Below are 17,181 nucleotides of genomic sequence, written 5' to 3'. Positions count from 1 at the left end.
AAAAAAGTACAGATGCCAGAGCAAACAGGCTAACTTTATTAGCCAGAGTGGCTAGCCAGAGCCATTAACTGGGGATGGTGGGGATGGTGGGCAGGGGGCGTTAGGACAACTCTAAGGGCCTATCACTGACCCACTATCACTATCACTATCCTTTGAGGGCTGTTAAAATTATTTGAATAGTATTGCCTTGTGTAGGCTTTTGAAATAAAACATAATTTCATTTGTTAAAATAAGCAAATAAACATGGTTGTGATTTGCTATAACATTTTTCTCGAATTATTTGCCAAATTGTCATTTCATGCCTCTCTCTTTTTACTGAATATTACAGTCGGATTCTGGCAGAGCGGGACATGTGAATTGTGTATGCTCAACTCAGCTGTTAATTGTTCTAACATGAGTGCTACAGCTAAGCAGGTACACACTTAAGTTGTTGCTAAGCTTGAGCAAGCCAAAAGCAGACTTGAATCTAATTAATTGGCACTTGAAAATTTCACTTCCACTACCACAGTACATTATTTTCCTTTGGCCAAGGGGGCCCAAGATTTCTAGCTGCAAAGAGTTATAGTAAACACAAGCAGAGGTACACAGTATAGCTAGCAGTATGGATAGCAGTAAGGCTCATTCCATTCAATTCATTCCAGTTCAGGTTTAAAGGAGTTGCTTTGCTTTACCTCAACAATTTTCTCTCTAGAATGTCTATTAAAAGCAATCATAATGTGGCTGCACTTTCTTCTTTCATTTTATATGTTGTTGCCTGAATTTTAAATATGTTTATTGCTTGTTCAACTGGATTAAATAGCACTTTTCTATATCATAATTAGAAAAGATCCAGTGCACAAACACAGGGAGTACAGAGCCACTGGAGAGCCAGGCAACAGCTCCTGTTGAAAACGTTGCTAAGGATGTGCTCAACCTTGAGGTACAAAGACTCTCTGTGTTGATGTGCTTTTTTATGCAGGAATGTAGATTGACTGTAAAGTGGTTAAATATTTAAAGGTTTAAATTCCTCTTTTTCGAGTGTTTAAGCAATTACATAAAAAATAAGTTGGGCTAGGGCGGCACGGTGGCACAGCAGGTAGTGTCGCAGTCACACAGCTCCAGGGTCCAAGCTCCAGGTGACTGTCTGTGAGGAGTCAGGTCTGTTCTCCCTGTGTCCGTGTGGGTTTCCTCCAGGTGCTTGGGTTTCCTCCCACGGTCCTAAAACACACGTTGGTAGGTGTGAATGTGTGAGTGTGTGTCGCCCTGTAAAGGACTGGTGCCTCCTCGAGGGTGTGTTCCTGTCTTGCACCCAATGATTCTGGGTAGGCTCCAGACCCACTGCGACCCTGAACTGGATAAGTGGTTACAGACAATGAATGAATGAATGAATGAATGAATAAGTTGGGCTGTGTTTGAATAGCAGTCATGTGATACAAGTGCATTATTAAATAAAAAAATAAAAGTTTTAAATAAATGAATGAATGAATGAATGAATGAATGAATGGGGGTGAGGAACAAGACCCCTTGCATTGTATGGGTGTGACGCCTCTGGCTACAAGCTTCTTTGCGTGCTTTCTATGTATGTGTGTGTGTGTGAGTGTGTGTTTGTGAATGTGTGTGAGTGTGTGTAGGTCATCTGTAGAGTGAGTGTGAGATAAAGAGATTAAAGGCCGTCAGCACACTGACCCACACTAGCGTCTGAGGCTTTGCTATTTCTGTCACTGACACACAGGAAACACTGCAGTGTGTGTGTTTACATGAGCCTGAATACAATGTCATAAATCTTTTGTGTGAGTGAGAGAGCAAGCGAGCGAGAGAGAGAGAGAGAGAGAGAGAGAGAGAGAGAGTGTGAAATGTACATTACCCCCATTCTTAGGGCTACACTTATATATACGATACTAGGCACAATAAAGCAGTACACATAACATAACATGCTCAGAGATAAGAATTAATCCCATTCATCATCTTTCACATTAACAGTGATCTGGATCACGCACTCAGATGGTGACCCAAGGTGGATCTCAAACCCACAACCCCAAGACCCTGAAGCCGTGTGACAGTGACACTACACGTTGCACCACCATGCTGCCAACTCATGATTACTAGCCTTCATTTCAGAAGGAATGCTGGACGAGCAGGTGTCCTGGAAGTTTTGATCATGTAATCCACTGCTCATTAATTCAGCTCCATAGATGTTTCCCTAATGATGTATTGAAATAAATAAACTGTGGCTCAGAAACGGCTAACGCTAACTGACGAAGGGATCTAGCTCCAGTGTAGCTATAGTTCATTTAACACATAAAAGTAGTGTCTGTGTGTGTGTTTGTGTGTGTGCCAAAACCCAGCAGACAGACACATCAGACTTTAGCCATAGCCTCTTAGAGCGCCATAATCCAGATTAATTACTGAAACTGTGTTTCTGCCAGTTAACAAAGCCTGTTTACTGAAAATCATTAATGAGATGATAGCTCTCGCACTCACACACACACACACACACACACACACACACTAATTTAATTTTGCCACTCACAATTTAATGCTATAAATCTGTCTAACAGATACGTATCAATTCATTGTCAGCTGTATTACACATTAAAGGGCCAATACACTACATTTCCTTATAATATATTTAATTATTTTAAAAAATAATAATAAAAATCCTCTTATAAAATTTGGTTCACTTAAAACATTTGTGATCATTTCCGTAACAAAAACAAGCAGTCATGTTCCGTGACCATTTCCCTCAGAAATAAACCCAGGAATGGGTGTGTGGGTTCAGGCTGAGTGGGTGGAGCTAAAACACCTGTAGGCTGAGTGGGCAGGACTTAACAGCTGAAGGATATAATAATGTGCAATAAAAAAAAAAAATCAATAAATAAATTTAAATAAAACAAACTGAAAAAATGTATTCACCACGGACCTGAAATGGATTAAGCACAATCAATCAATAAATAAATGAATAAATAAATGAATAAATAAATAATGATGATAAAGGTGGCGGCACGGTGGCGCAGCAGGTAATGTTCTCCCTGTGTCCGTGTGGGTTTCCTCCGGGTGCTCCGGTTTCCTCACACAGTTCAAAAACACACGTTGGTAGGTGGATTGGCGACTCAAAAGTGTCCGTAGGTGTGACTGTGTGAGTGAATGTGTGTGTTTGTGTCTGTCTGTGTTGCCCTGTGAAGGATTGGCACCCCCTCCAGGGTGTGTTCCTGCCTTGTGCCCAATGATTCCAGGTAGGCTCTGGACCCACCGCGACCCCTGAACTGGATAAGGGTTACAGATAATGAATGAATGAATGAATGATGATGAAAGTGAGAAAAACTGGCTGTTTTTGCAGGTTAGTTTTACATATATGGGTGATTTGAACACCACATTCCTCAGAAGTAAACAAAAACTGCTTTGTTGTTTAGAGCATGATCACTGAAGTAACTGTGTCCTTGGGGAGTGTCCATCTCTCTCTCTCTCTCTCTCTCTCTCTCTCTCTCTCTCTCTCTCTCTCTCTCTCTCTCTCTCTCTCTCTCTCTCTCTCTGTGTGTGTGTGTGATGCTCAGGTCAATTTGAGTTAATTTGCCTTGGGTTAGCAAAGAGCAAATAACTAATTCACTTCCACTTCTCATTAGAGAAATGACAGAGGAGGGGAGAGGGGGCGCAAGAGAGGGATAAACGAAGACACACATTTCTTCAACCCTCTTTCAATAATATGAGCCATGTAGTTCAATTATAGTGATGCAGAACATGTTTGTGTGTGTGTGTGTGTGTGTGTGTGCGTGTGTGTGCATGCGTGTTTGTGTATGTGGTTTGGGACAGGGCAGGATTCAGCTTTGTGGGCATGATGAAAGGAAACAGAGGAAGTGTGGAGATCACACACATAAATGCGTGAAGCTAACACACACACACACACACACAAAAGGTCTGCTCCTCTTCATAATCCACTTAAGAGAATGTGTGTATACATTATATTTGCACCTATAATTAAACATTAAACACTTCCAGTGTGTTACATGGAAAAATACATTCACACCGGTTCATATTTATTACACTTATTAGATGCATATAGCATCACTTTGTGTCATTCATTGTAAAATATTTTTATTCACTATCTGAACAAAAACAGATCTTAACTGAACAGGATCTGGGTAAAATACTCTATCGCCATCTTGTGGTTAAAACAAGCAACATCCACTGTAACCCTTAATTTCTTCTTCCACTTACAAACCACTTTATTAGTAACCCCCCCCCCCCACCCCTTCCAAATTCCACACACTGGCTACTTTATTAGAAACACCAACTCTTTGTACTACTGCTGCTATTTCAGCCCCTCAGAAAATGAGTGTTAACGAAGAACTAGTATACCAACTGTTCATCTACTGCCACTAAATTTACTGGGTTTAATGTTTAAAGTGGCCAGGGAACCTATTTGTAATTGACACTGACAATTGACAATGACATAGATAAATCGAAAATGAATTAAACAGAAAATAAATAATAAGAAATAACAGGACTAGCCAGGCAGCGAGGAACAAGACAGCTCTCTTTTTCAGGCCACTGCAGTGTGTCTGTAAATAATTCAGTGGTGGACAAACATATCGACAAAGCTTATCAAGGTCATCAGTCTCATTTCCACAGTAGAACCCTTCAGCAAGAGAGAGAGAGAGAGAGAGAGAGAGAGAGAGAGAGAGAGAGAGAGAGAGAGAGAGAGAGAGAGAGAGAGAGAGAGAGAGAGAGAGAGAGATAGGAACTAGAAACAGGACTGAAAGAGAAGAATGAGCAAGAAATACATATGATAGAAAAAAATACAAGAGATAGAGGGGAGGGGCAAAGAGACAGAAATAAAGTAAGAAAGTAATAAAACATGAAATGGAATGAAGAAGAAAGTTTATGAGAGAAAGAAAGAAAGAGAGAGAGAGATAACAAGAGGAACAATGCAATGAGAAAGAGAGATGAGGTAGAGACAATGGGATAGAGAAAAAGAGTAACAGGAAGATAGGAGAGTTAGAGAAGGAGATAGAGAGTGAAAGAGGGAGAGAGAGCAAGACCAATGTGTATGAGAGGCAAAGAGAAAGAAAGCAAACGTGTGAAAGAGACAGAACTGGAAAGAAAGCTAAAACATGAAAGAATGTGTGTAAAAAGTGTGTATGAGAGAAATAGAGAAAAAATGAGAAAAAAGGAGAGAAATGAGAGAGAAAGTTTTGTTTGTGTTCTGGTGTCAGACTGGCCTCAGACAGAAGAGTAAAGCTCAGGTTGCCATGGCGAGTTGCCGAGGCCCATTGCCCGGCGATGACTCAGCATTCTGGCAAACCTTTCCATCTCAGCGAGGGGCGGGAATAAGTTACCATGCCACCACGGCAACAAGCTTGTCACCTCGGAAACGGGCCATCGCCACGACAACCGACAAAGCTCGGGACACTGGATCCCACAGTGCTGATTTGTGTCCGGAGAGAAAAGTTCAGCTCAGGAGAGAACACCCCAGTTCTCTCAGTTGCTCTAAACCTCACAGCTGCTGATAGTGAAATACAAAGACTGAAAAAGTTCACAGTGCCTTTGAATGTGTGTTAAAATTAACTTAAGTAAAATTGCCAAACAGGATCACAGCAATGTGTGTGACACGTTAGTAAACCGCCATTTCTGTGTTACGTTGTTGTGCCACTACAGTGTGAAATGCACATGCTGTTACAAACATGCTACATGTTTTATTAGCAGTGCCAGCGAACACAAAAACACACACCCAGAGTGGCAGGTGCCCAGGGGATTGTTGTGTTTAAGTGCCTTGCTCATGGTCATTTCAGCACTGTTCTGTCACAAACACTTTGTTTTACTCCAGACCAGTTTATCAAACCAGAGGACTTCTGGTCCCAAGACCACTTCTTAATGCTTTTAGTCATAACTACCATAAAGTTATCATTTGTGTGAGTTCAGTTTTGTAAAGGAGGCCCCATCCACCGGTGGTGCTGTTTCATTGAAAACATCTGAGGACTTCATAATTCACTCAAAGAAGAGCTAAAAAGACAGCAGTTCTATGTTAGCGATAGCATTACACAAACACAAAACCCTGCTTTTCTAACTTGCTGGACTTTGTGATTATGTTTTCAGATTACAATTCAGGGTTTGGTTTAGGGAAAGTTTTAAGGCTGCTTTTTCACATGGGGTTGCCAGATTATCATGTCTCATTTACAAATCCTAGGAATGGTCTTTTAGTAAAATATGAACAGTTTCATCTTGACACCAGTCTACCCTACATCAACACTAAACCTAACCCTTAACTCAACATCACACAAAAAAGGTGATACTGGAATGTTGGTCCAACACATGTATATATTAGATAACAAATAAACAATGTGTTGTCCAGACTGTAATAAGAATAATAAAGGATTTTTTTAGCTCATGATATTGTGCTTGCACAGTAAATTCACCAGTGATAGATTAACACTGTTAGTGTAATAATTGAACATTCTCAGTGTTGAGTTAACACTAATAGTGTTGATTTAACACTGGTGAATTTAATATGTGGTCCCCTTAACAATCAAATTATATACACAAACAAGTCTTATTTTCTTTGATATGAAGTGACAGAATGAAAATATGGCAGTATGTGAGCCCCCTCTGCAGGACGTGGGGTGGTAGTAAAAAAAAAAAAATAACCTGCTATAAGATTTCTACTCATCTTCAAGTTTCACTAACTGCATTGTGTAGATGTGTAGAACTGTGCATATGGATAAACAGGAAACTCAGAGAGAATCCAAGACATATAAGAAACATGTTCCCCTTTTTTCATATTCAATAGACATGTATCTCATTTACATGCTTTAAAAGTCACTGTGCCTTTATGTAAATGAGCTTTGTCCTGATTGGGTGCCTTGCATTGTGCACTGTTCCATTAGCGGAATAAACAGAAAAAATCTATTTAGCCCCTAACATAAATGGGTGGGGCGAAGACTGTGTCAACAGAATGGTTGGCCATATGTAATACACCTCTTAAGAGCTTAAGCTGGAGTGCACGGTATATTTGATTCAGAATGAATAATATGCCACTCACAACAAAGACCTTGTGTATGTTCTCTTGGTTGAATGCCATCAAATCCTCACAGCAATTGTCCAACGTATAGAATAAAGCCACCCAGAAGAGCAAAGGCCAGCAAAAGAGGGCCAACCCCAGAAGAAATGGCCATAAAATGACTGTTCCTGGTTGTGACATCACAACCAAAACAGACTCAAACTTTGCTGTTTTCTGGAGATTTTTTTTCCCAAGTTAATTTTAGACTAAATTAAAAAGAACTTCCAGGGTATGGGCGCTTTAAAGTCCTGACTTTTGTCCTGTGGACGCTGCAGTAGTCAATGAGAACATGTGACTGAGCCTCAGAAAGACTCCACTGTTTGCCGCCAACATCCCATCCTGCACCACACCAGCCGTCATATGGCCGGCACAGAGGAGTACAACAGTGCAGTTATTCTCCTCATCAGTGCACACACACACACACACACACACACACACACACACACACACACACACAGAAAAAGAGAGAGATGAGAGAGTAACACAGATAAATGAGAGAGAGAGAAAGAGAGAGGGAAGGTAGATAAGAGTAAGATATATCAACAATCAGAGAGTGAGTGTGTGTTTGTGTATGTGTGTGTGTCTGAGAGAAAGAAAAACAAGTGAGAAATAGAACTAAACAAAATAAATGAGAGAGAGAGAGAGAGAGAGAGAGAGAGAGAGAGAGAGTGAGAGAGAGAGAAGGGAGTCACCAGGACAGAGATAGACAATGTAAGACAGGAGAAAATGTGAAAGAGAATGAGAAAGGTAAAAAATAAGAGAAAGAATGAATAAAGAAAAAGAAAAATACCATGAGTACAGAAAAGGAGAGGAAAAAATGAGACAGAGAGAGAGAAAGTGAGAGAGAGAGAGAGAGAGAGAGAGAGAGAGAGAGAGAGGAAGGGGGTAAATGAGGCCATGTTTATTTCATCAGCAGAACAAAACCAATTACAGCTGATTTAAAGGAATAAAAGACTTAAGTGTGTGAGCTGCGGTCGAGTACAATGAGCTGATTATGATACAGACAGATTATGTGAAGAGAAAGAGAGAGAGAGAGAGAGAGAGAGAGAGTGAGAGAGATAGATGAATTATCGATCATTGTTGTAATCATCTGACTCCAGAGCAAAAGATACAACACAAAGAAGCCAGAGTTTAACAACAACAAACCACAGCCAATCTACACTATATGTCCAGACATTTGTGGACACTCCTTAAAATGACTTAAGCTGTACACATTGTGGACACACAGTGTGTAAAATCTCTCCAGAAATGCATGAAATAAAATGAGACACATACCAAGAGTTCATTGGCAGGTCTGGTCAAGTGGTAAGTACCTACCAAATGTAGTCCAGTGAAGGACAACCAGTGGAAAGGCAACTGGTTCATGGGTGCCCAAGGCTAACTGCTGCGTGAGGGAGTGAAGGGATCAGCAGGGACACGCAGCACCCTGTGTTCTTACTTGTCTTTTGCAGTATCTCTACATTGGGATCAAACCAGATGGGCTAACCTTTGCTTGCTGACAGGTTTGTCTGCAGTGGTCCATGTTCGGTAGGTGTCAACTGATGCATTCCACGAATACCCCACAAGTCCTGCTGTTTTGGAGATGCTTTGACCAAACTATTTGACCATCAGAATTTGGCCCTTGTCAAAGTCTCTGAACCTTATTCTTGTCCATATTTTACTTTGTGAACTGACTGTTCATATATATCCCAATCTTGTGGCGTATTGATATAAAGTGTTTACTGTATGTACAGTGAAGTCCAATGGTGAAGAGTTGAAGATTCTAGGTCACTATTCCCTTAACATAATGTTTGATGTTTTTAGGAATTTCACTATGAGGCCCAAGTCTTTGGAAGGTTTCTGTGTTGAAGCTGTGGCTTGCGTATTTATTTATTTATTTATTTATTTATTTTTCTGAGCCGCAAAAGGCACACGTCTGGCCAGAACGGTCAGAGAATAGGAGCCTCATTAATATTCAGCTCCACTCACTTCCTTCAAACACACTATTGTCGTCCACTCTGATGCCTGTCAACAAAAAAGCCTGGGGAACATAGGCCTGGGGGGAAGGAATGATGGAGGGATGAGAATAAACCAGGGAGAGGAGATCAAGGGTTTAATGGAAGAAAATCAGATATAAACAAAAACTAATTGAGAGTGGAGAAAGTCTCTTTATTCAGAAGCAGAATCATGGGGTCAGTTTAGGTCACATTCGGTCTGAAAACCCAATAAACTCACCCTCACACACTTGTATTTACACAATGTCAGCACTTTGGCTCAAAAATTATGTTAAAAAAGTTAGATACTGGACTGGACTGCCTTAAAATATTTACCAGGTAGCTCAGTACTTAATTAAATCATTCATTGTCTGTAACCACTTGTCCAGGTCAAGGTCGTGGCAGGTCCAGAGCCTATCTGGAATCACCGGGCACAAGGCAAGAACACACCCTTGAGGGGGCACCAGTCCTTCACAAGGCGTCAGTAATTAATTTTTAGGTTTTCTCCAAAACCAAACCTTCATGGAGAAAGCAAGAAAGATTTTCATTTATATTAAACTACTAATACAACAAATGTAAGGTAAGGATGTACCGATCCAATCACAGCATTATTTTACTGACTGAGCTTGACCTTAATTCCTGTTTCCTCTAGGTGGCAAGCTCATATTCCTTCCTCCTCCTTCACCTATTAGAGCCAGTCATGACCAATGTGAATATCCTTTCCAGCACTGGTGTATCTAAAATGTAGCATGCTCTGTAAATTTTGTGTTCTGACTCTGCTGGCCACTGCAGTTTGGCGTCATCATGTCTCCACCGCCTGTATCTGTAATTTTTAAATTAAAATCCCTCAGCAAAGTCTGAAATGGCAGCAGTAACTCAGTAACACAGCAGAACTGTGTTTTTTTCCTTGCTGTGACTGTGAATATTAAGCCACTCTAGCATTTCAAAGTGGTTCTGGGATGTTATTATTCATTTTGAAATGTTTTATTTTTATTACTGCAGTGTTGTACTAGGTGGAATTTATATGAGCTGTTTGTGAATACACCTCATAAAGATACTAAAAAAAATAAGCAGCAACTTGGGTGCAGGCACTTTCTTTCTTAATGTGAGATAATCAGTGTCAAGCAGATACACTGGGCTGATTTAAATACTATAAGGTACTTGACGTGTGAACTGTGTAACAGTATTATCTAGGAAAATATAAGTATTGGATCGAGACACGGTATCGGCAGATATTCGACATCAAAAGACTCAGACTGTGATCAAGGGCAATGCAACTTGATAGGGACATCACTAATGTAAAGTCAAGTTCTCTCTGTGTCCATGTGGGTTTCCTCTGGGTTCTCTGGCTTCACAGTCCAAAAACACATGTTGGTAGGTGGACTGGTGACTCAAAACTGTCCATAGATGTGAGTGTGTGAGTGAATGTGTGAGTGTGTGTTGCCCGGTGAAGGACTGGTGCCCCTTCCAGGGTGTGTTAGTGCCTTGCGTCCAGTGATTCTGGGTAGGCTCCAGACCAACCATGACCCTGAACTGGAGAAGCGGTTACAGACAATGTGTTGCATTCACACAGCTCCAGGGACCTGGAGTCCTGCTCTGGGTGTTTGGTGTGTTCTCCCCATGTCCACGTGGGTTTCCTCTGGGTGCTCCCACAGTACAAAAAACACATGTTGGTAGGTGGATTGGCGATTTAATTATGTCTGTAGGTGTGAATGTGTGAGTGTGTGTCACCCTGTGAAGGACTGGTGCCCCATCCAGGGTGTGTTCCCGCATTGCACTCAGTGATTCCGAGTAGGCTCCAGGCCCACCATGTCCCTGAATTGGACAAGCGGTTTAAGACAATGAATGAATGATAATGTTGATATAGTATCATTTAAATATCCAAATCCAATTGATTTGAGTCAATGTTGCTCAACACACTTTGAAAAACTCAACATTTATGGTCTCAACACAAGTTAACATAAATATTGTACAACTAGACTGGTCACTGAGGTTAGGTTTAGATAATGTTTAGGTTCAGTACTGATAAAATAATGTATTTTATCCTCAAAAGTATAACGAGGGTTTTGTGGGGACTAAACCCAAATTTCCTAGAAAGGACTAATCAGCATTAGTTTTGCACAGCTAGACACTTGGTCACCGAGGTTTTAATTAGGTTTAGATTATGTTTAGGTGTAGTACCGATAAAATAATGTAGAATTCTACTGAAGTCCTCACAAGTATAGTGAGTATCTTTGTAGGAACTACACCTCCATGCACAGTGTAAATTTGAACACTGTATGGTTTTGGGGAACTGCAGCTTTAACAAGAAGTAAAACAGAGACAAAGCAGATCTTTTGCAGTGTGTGTGTGTGTGTGTGTGGACTGAGAAATGGTCAGTTTCTCATTGGTCTGTTGTATAGTTTGACAGTGTTTTTTTCTGCAGTCTGAAGCTATAAAGGCTCTGAGACTCACTCTCTTTTTCTCTCTCTTTTATCTCTCTAACACAAATCACTCCATTCTTTTTCTCTCCACCTCGGTAAGTTCTTGTTTTTTTTCATTTTCTAGACTTACCATTGACAAAATGTTTGTTGAGAATAAAAGTAAAACTTTTCAGTGATTATTATTATGTATGCATTTCTTTGGTTTAGTTTATTTCCAAAACATTTTAAGATTAAATACTACAAAATGGCTTATTTAGCTTAAATTCTTTTTACCTAATAACACTCCAACTTTTTATACATAAAGACTTTTTTATGATGAAAAACCATTTTATTTGTGACAAACAAAACTAGACATAAACTAATTTTTTATATTAATGTATCACAAAAATCTTGTAAATATTTATTTTTATTGAATGTAGTGTGCTTTGAAACACTGGCAGCTGTTTTTATGTGTTGATGTAAAGTTTGTTTATCTGTGACCTGAAGACACAGACATCATGACGGATTTGGAGAACTGTATGGCCACCATCATCGAAGTATTCCACAAGTATTCAGAAAAAGAGGGAGACAAACACAAGCTGAAGAAAAGTGAGCTGAAGGAGCTGCTGACCCATGAGCTGCCCTCACTGACTGAGGTGGGTGTGTCCCAGCAGTTCTGGTAGTTTCTACACACACAAGGTGGATCTCAAATAAGGAAATCAAATATGGAAGCAGATCGGATTTTATTGATTTATACTGTGAATAATATGTACGTTTATATTTGTATTTTTGGGGATTTTTTTTCAGTTTGGATTTTTAAGGTCTAGGTGTGTTTGATGTTTTCAATTTTGAATTTTAAGTTTGAGATAGGTGATATTAATCATTAAAAGTTCAATTTGAAGTAATGAAAGGGAATTTTAAAGATGCGTAAGTTATTAAAGTGTATGGTAAAGTATATTTTAAACAATATTTTAAAATACTGATTTAATGTAGAATTTTTTTAAACTTTTTAAAACTTTGTTTAAATCCTTTGAAAAAATCTTTTCAGCAACATTTAAATCATATGCTTTGCTAATATCTTTATGGTTGTGTAAGTGCGTAGAGCTGTGCCCTCCTGTGTGCTTTAGTGGTCAAGGAGATGGTGTGGCAGTGGGCACAATATTATTTGACATGAGGATTCAGTAAGAGTGGAGGATTATAAATAGAGCACTAGAGAGGTAATTTGGGCATGGACCAGCTACCAAACAAAGTAACGTCACTTAATTATGACTTTTAGGGGAATTTTTAAAAACTTTTTGAAATAATTACAGTAACCTTTTAATAATATCCTTTTTCCGTTTTATTTTGTTTGAAATTTTATGATTTTTTTCCCTTCTGGTTGAAAATCAGTGTAATAATATAGATGTTTTCTAAAACTATTAAGCTTTTTTTGTATCTTCTGCAGCATGTGAAGGATCAGGCGACCATGGACAGTCTGATGGAGAGTTTGGATGCGGACGGCGACTCTGAAGTCGACTTCCAGGAGTTCATGACCTTTGTTACCATGGTTACCATCTGTTGCCATGAATTCTTTGAACATCACGAGGATGAATGAGTTGAGTCTGAATTTGGAGATGCAAACTGTAGCGTTTAATCAATTTGATGTAGCTTAACTATATAGAATTATAATTTGTAACTTTTGTTACATTTTGGTTTTTTGAAAATGTTCCTATTTGTCAGGGTGTCCATTCACTTTTTAGTGCAGTAAGATGTGGTTGTAAATGATTTTTGTCTAAAACTTTAATTTCAGTTTGGTTTAAATTGGCTTGGAAAATGAAAACATATTATAATTTATTTCAAATATTGAGTTTCCCATGTTAATTTAGGGCAACATATGTCTAACAGTACTTACAAACTGTTGAATTGATATAATGATATGTAGATTCAACTTGGAATATCATTAATAATTTTTATTTTGCTGTAAAATATAGAAAAAAACTTCACATTTTAGAATATTTAAGTGAGTCCTGCTGTTGGGACAGCACAGAATAATTGAGCCTTTGACAAATCATTTAGTTTTTTAATCAATTCAACCAAAGTGAAAATTTTTACTGAAATCATATATAACTGATTTGAATATAATCAAGATGCTTGGAACGAAAATAAGAAAAAACACAAATGAGTTCATGCAACTAATCTTATGTTGTTTTTCAAAATTCCCGCTAATTTTGCATATTAATTTGTAAATGCATATAAATTTTTTTTTGTGGTAAATTGAATCATATCAAAAATTTACATCTACTTAATGTTTCTTATGAAACATTTCTGACCGAATGTTTCTGTCCTTTAATTACATATAATGTATATGAATTTATTCATTGACAGATTTGCTTTGATGTGATTTGATTTTGTCTAATGAATATAAGATTAATCTGAACAAATTAAATATGTTTCCTACATATGAACAAAAATTCATCTAACTAATACATTTTATTTTTCATTTTCATGAATTTGCATTCCACAAAAAATAGTTACTGTCTTTGAATAATATACATTGCATATGTATGTATTCACACTGGAATATTTAGTGTAATTTTCTGATTAATGAAAAAAAAATGTTTAATACCAAATAAAGGTGGAAATGTTTACGATCTGTGAACAAAAATTCATCCAAATCTATACATTGAAACATAGCAAAAAACTTTGAATTCACCTTAATTGTGTAGCCTCATGTTTTTACTTTTTGATGAAGGTTATCTAGGAATATAAATCAGCAGAATTTCAGTTTTACTAAAATTCTTTAACTGCTGTGTTGACAAAAATCTTCAATTTAATGTGAAATGTGCTCCTGCTCTTAAAATGAAACTGAATGTGTTACAAAAGATGTTAGAATATATTTTCCTTTTTTTGCCCACACTAACTGAGTTTAAATAAAATATTGAAAGTTGGGGTGTTTTTTTTTCCTTCAGCATTAGGGTTAACATTATGGTTGAGCCTAACCCTAACCCTAACAGTCTCAAAATCCTCACATGATGAGATCATTATATTAATCACCAATACACAACCTTCTAAGTTGGTATTTTTGCAGGAGAATGAAAACACTTCAAATCAAGGTCAACTAAAGGTTTTTTACCCCCAAATAGTATTGAGGTATGCCTTGTGGTCACATTAATTATGCATATATAATATATATAATTATGCGCAAATTACAAAAAAAAATATATAATATTTCTACACATATAAAGTATCATGTACAACATATGACAACTGTTTCATGTATAAAATATTAATGAAACAGAGATCATTTTTGACCAGGGAGTGTAAAGTTTTTTCCACGGAAGCATACTCAGTGGCACACAGGCAATGCTAACATTAAACCTCTAATGCTGTTTAGCTTGAACTTTTCTGCATCTCTGTGATTTACTCGTCTGGTGGATGTATCATTATTAAGCTCAGTTTCTGCAAGGGAGTTGTGAATTGATTAAATCTGATTGATTATGGCCCCAAAGCCTCACCGTAGATGTTTTTACACACACTCATGTGGAAGAGCAGCAAGAACTCATCTCTAATCCATCATTTGGAGGCTATGGCTCACATTGGTTTCTGGATTGCTTTAACACTTTCCACCCCAAAGGATTCCGAACACGCCCAAACTTTAAAAAAGTAACACAAAATATACCAAGGTATTCCCAAAATGGTACTTTTTCACTGACAAATTAAAACAGCATTAACATCTGACAATAAATTTAATAATAAATTACTCATAAATTGTGCTGTCATTGTTGTTGTTTGTAGCTTAAATTAAATTCATGACAAGAATATTTTAACCACAAATTTCAAATTAAATCTGCCAATCCTTATTTACAAAAAAGCTTAACATATTTACGAATATTAAAGAAAGGATCTGTAATTTATTTCTAATGTATTCCATTTTTATGGGATGATAAAAAGTTCAATATGATAATGTATTGCTTGCCTGCTGATTTCATTCATTCATTCATTGTCTGTCACCGTTTATCAAGTTCAGTTTTGTGGTGGGTTCGGAGCCTACACCGGAATCTCAATGCAGGAACACAGCTTCACAAAGCGACACATTCACTCACACCTGGGGATGCTTTTGAGTCACCAATCCACCTACCAACATGTGTTATTTAGACTGTGGGAGGAAACTGGAGCACTCGGAGGAAACCCACGCGGACACTGGGAGAACACCTCAATCTCCTCACAGCGTCATCCAGAGCAGGACTTGAACCCACAACCTCCAGGTCCCTGGAGCTGTGTGACAGTGACACTACCTGCTACACAACCATGCCACCCCCTGCTGATTTAGTAAATAAATAAATAACAAAACAAATTAGGTAATACAAGGCCTGACTGTGTTCAGTCCAACAATAAGCAGCGTTCCTTTTGAAAACAGTGTTGATGTCATGACAGAATTTTAGACATACTTTCACATACATTTAAGCATTACTTATTTACCTGGTGTTGCAACAGGTAGTGTTGCTTTCACACAGCTCCAGGGTCCTGGAGTTGTGGGTTCAAACTTGCCTCGGGTCACTGCCTGTGAGGAGTTTGGTGTGTTCTTTTTACATATGTGTGGCTTTTCTCCAGGCACTCCAGTTTCATCCCTCTGTCCAAAAACACATGCTGGTAGCTGGAGTGGCTGTGCAAAAGTGTTCCTGTAACAGAGTGTGTGAGTGAATGTGTGTGATGCCTTGTAATGAACTGCCACCTCGTTGAGTGTTTAGTTCCTGCTGTGCACCCAGTGATTCTGCGGAGGCTCTGGACACACTGCAACCCCAAAATGGACAAAATGTTTGCAGGCAATGCATGAGTGATTCAAAATTACCCCTTTTCACTAGGTGCACTCTTAAAAATAAAGTGGCTACAAAGGGTTTTTTGAGGTTCTTAAGGTCCTTTACCCGTTTAAACATATTAGCAAACATGTTTCTTTATGGAAGCAAACGTGGCTTCGCTCAAATAATATTTTGTAGCACCTTTATTTTTTTAGAGTATGGAGTAATTATAAAGACGTTTCATCCAGAATATTGCAAATATTTTATCTTTTATATACAGTTTGAATAATGGCCTTTTATGGCAACCTGTTCATTGACTGTGGCACCAAAAGTGTTGGCTAGATGGCACTGCTGCTTCATAGTACCACAAGGAGAGAGCGTGAGAGGGAGAGAGAGAGGGAGAGATAGAGAGAGAGGTTATTTATCAGACGCAGAGAGATGAAGAATGTGTTTGGGAAGCAGTATGAAAATGTTGAGGCTATAATTTCATATCGAAGCAACAGGAAAATCAAACAAACAGACAAATAAATAAATAAACAGAAAGATAAATCAAAGGGCTGGGAGCTGGCCTCTAGTTAGGTATTGCCCATGATGTTGTTATATATTTGGACATCTCTGTAAAGCCTCAGAGAGATGGACAAACACCTGGTCACAGCTAGTGCTGAAACTGTGGTGTGGAAAATAGTCAGCTATTCTTTTCATAAAATCACTGAGGTCACAAGATGATGGCATACATTACACATCAAAACATAAAAAGAATTAACATATCAATGTGTATGCTGTGAAAAAAATTCTGATTGTATACCTTCTGTCCAAATTTAAAATAAACAAGATTTAAATAATAAAAAAATGCCTGTGACCTTCCATCCCTCAGACATCACATCAGACAACAACCCTTACCTCTTCTAAATAGACTTAAAATAGGCTCAGTGTAAATGTGTATTATCATCTAATCTTTCATGTTACATATGGAAATAATGGACATTGTGTTATCTGGCTCA

At 38.3% G+C, this 17,181-nt stretch overlaps 1 protein-coding gene across 1 annotated transcript; it reads left to right on the top strand.

Annotated features, from left to right (window-relative positions):
- The first annotated feature begins 11,436 nt into the window (after nucleotides 1-11,436).
- s100b (S100 calcium binding protein, beta (neural)) lies at nucleotides 11,437-15,040 on the top strand. Its single transcript, XM_066656771.1, has 3 exons — nucleotides 11,437-11,521; nucleotides 11,913-12,061; nucleotides 12,850-15,040. Exons 2-3 carry the CDS (start codon nucleotides 11,924-11,926, stop codon nucleotides 12,997-12,999), a joined length of 288 nt encoding a protein of 95 aa, XP_066512868.1. The 5' UTR covers nucleotides 11,437-11,521; nucleotides 11,913-11,923; the 3' UTR covers nucleotides 13,000-15,040.
- The last annotated feature ends 2,141 nt before the right edge of the window (nucleotides 15,041-17,181 follow it).

The sequence above is a fragment of the Hoplias malabaricus genome, chromosome Y, assembly GCF_029633855.1.
Source record: "Hoplias malabaricus isolate fHopMal1 chromosome Y, fHopMal1.hap1, whole genome shotgun sequence".
Lineage (NCBI taxonomy): Eukaryota > Metazoa > Chordata > Actinopteri > Characiformes > Erythrinidae > Hoplias > Hoplias malabaricus.
The sequence above is the reverse complement of the archived record's forward strand: the minus strand, read 5'-3'. Positions and strand labels throughout refer to the sequence as shown.

What these genes read in the sequence shown, in the direction of transcription:
- s100b (XM_066656771.1), top strand. Translation starts at nt 11,924, where the DNA reads ATGACGGATTTGGAGAACTGTATGGCCACCATCATCGAAGTATTCCAC. An exon ending in AGCTGCCCTCACTGACTGAG is followed by an intron (nt 12,062 to 12,849) that starts GTGGGTGTGTCC and finishes TATCTTCTGCAG; the next exon opens with CATGTGAAGGATCAGGCGAC.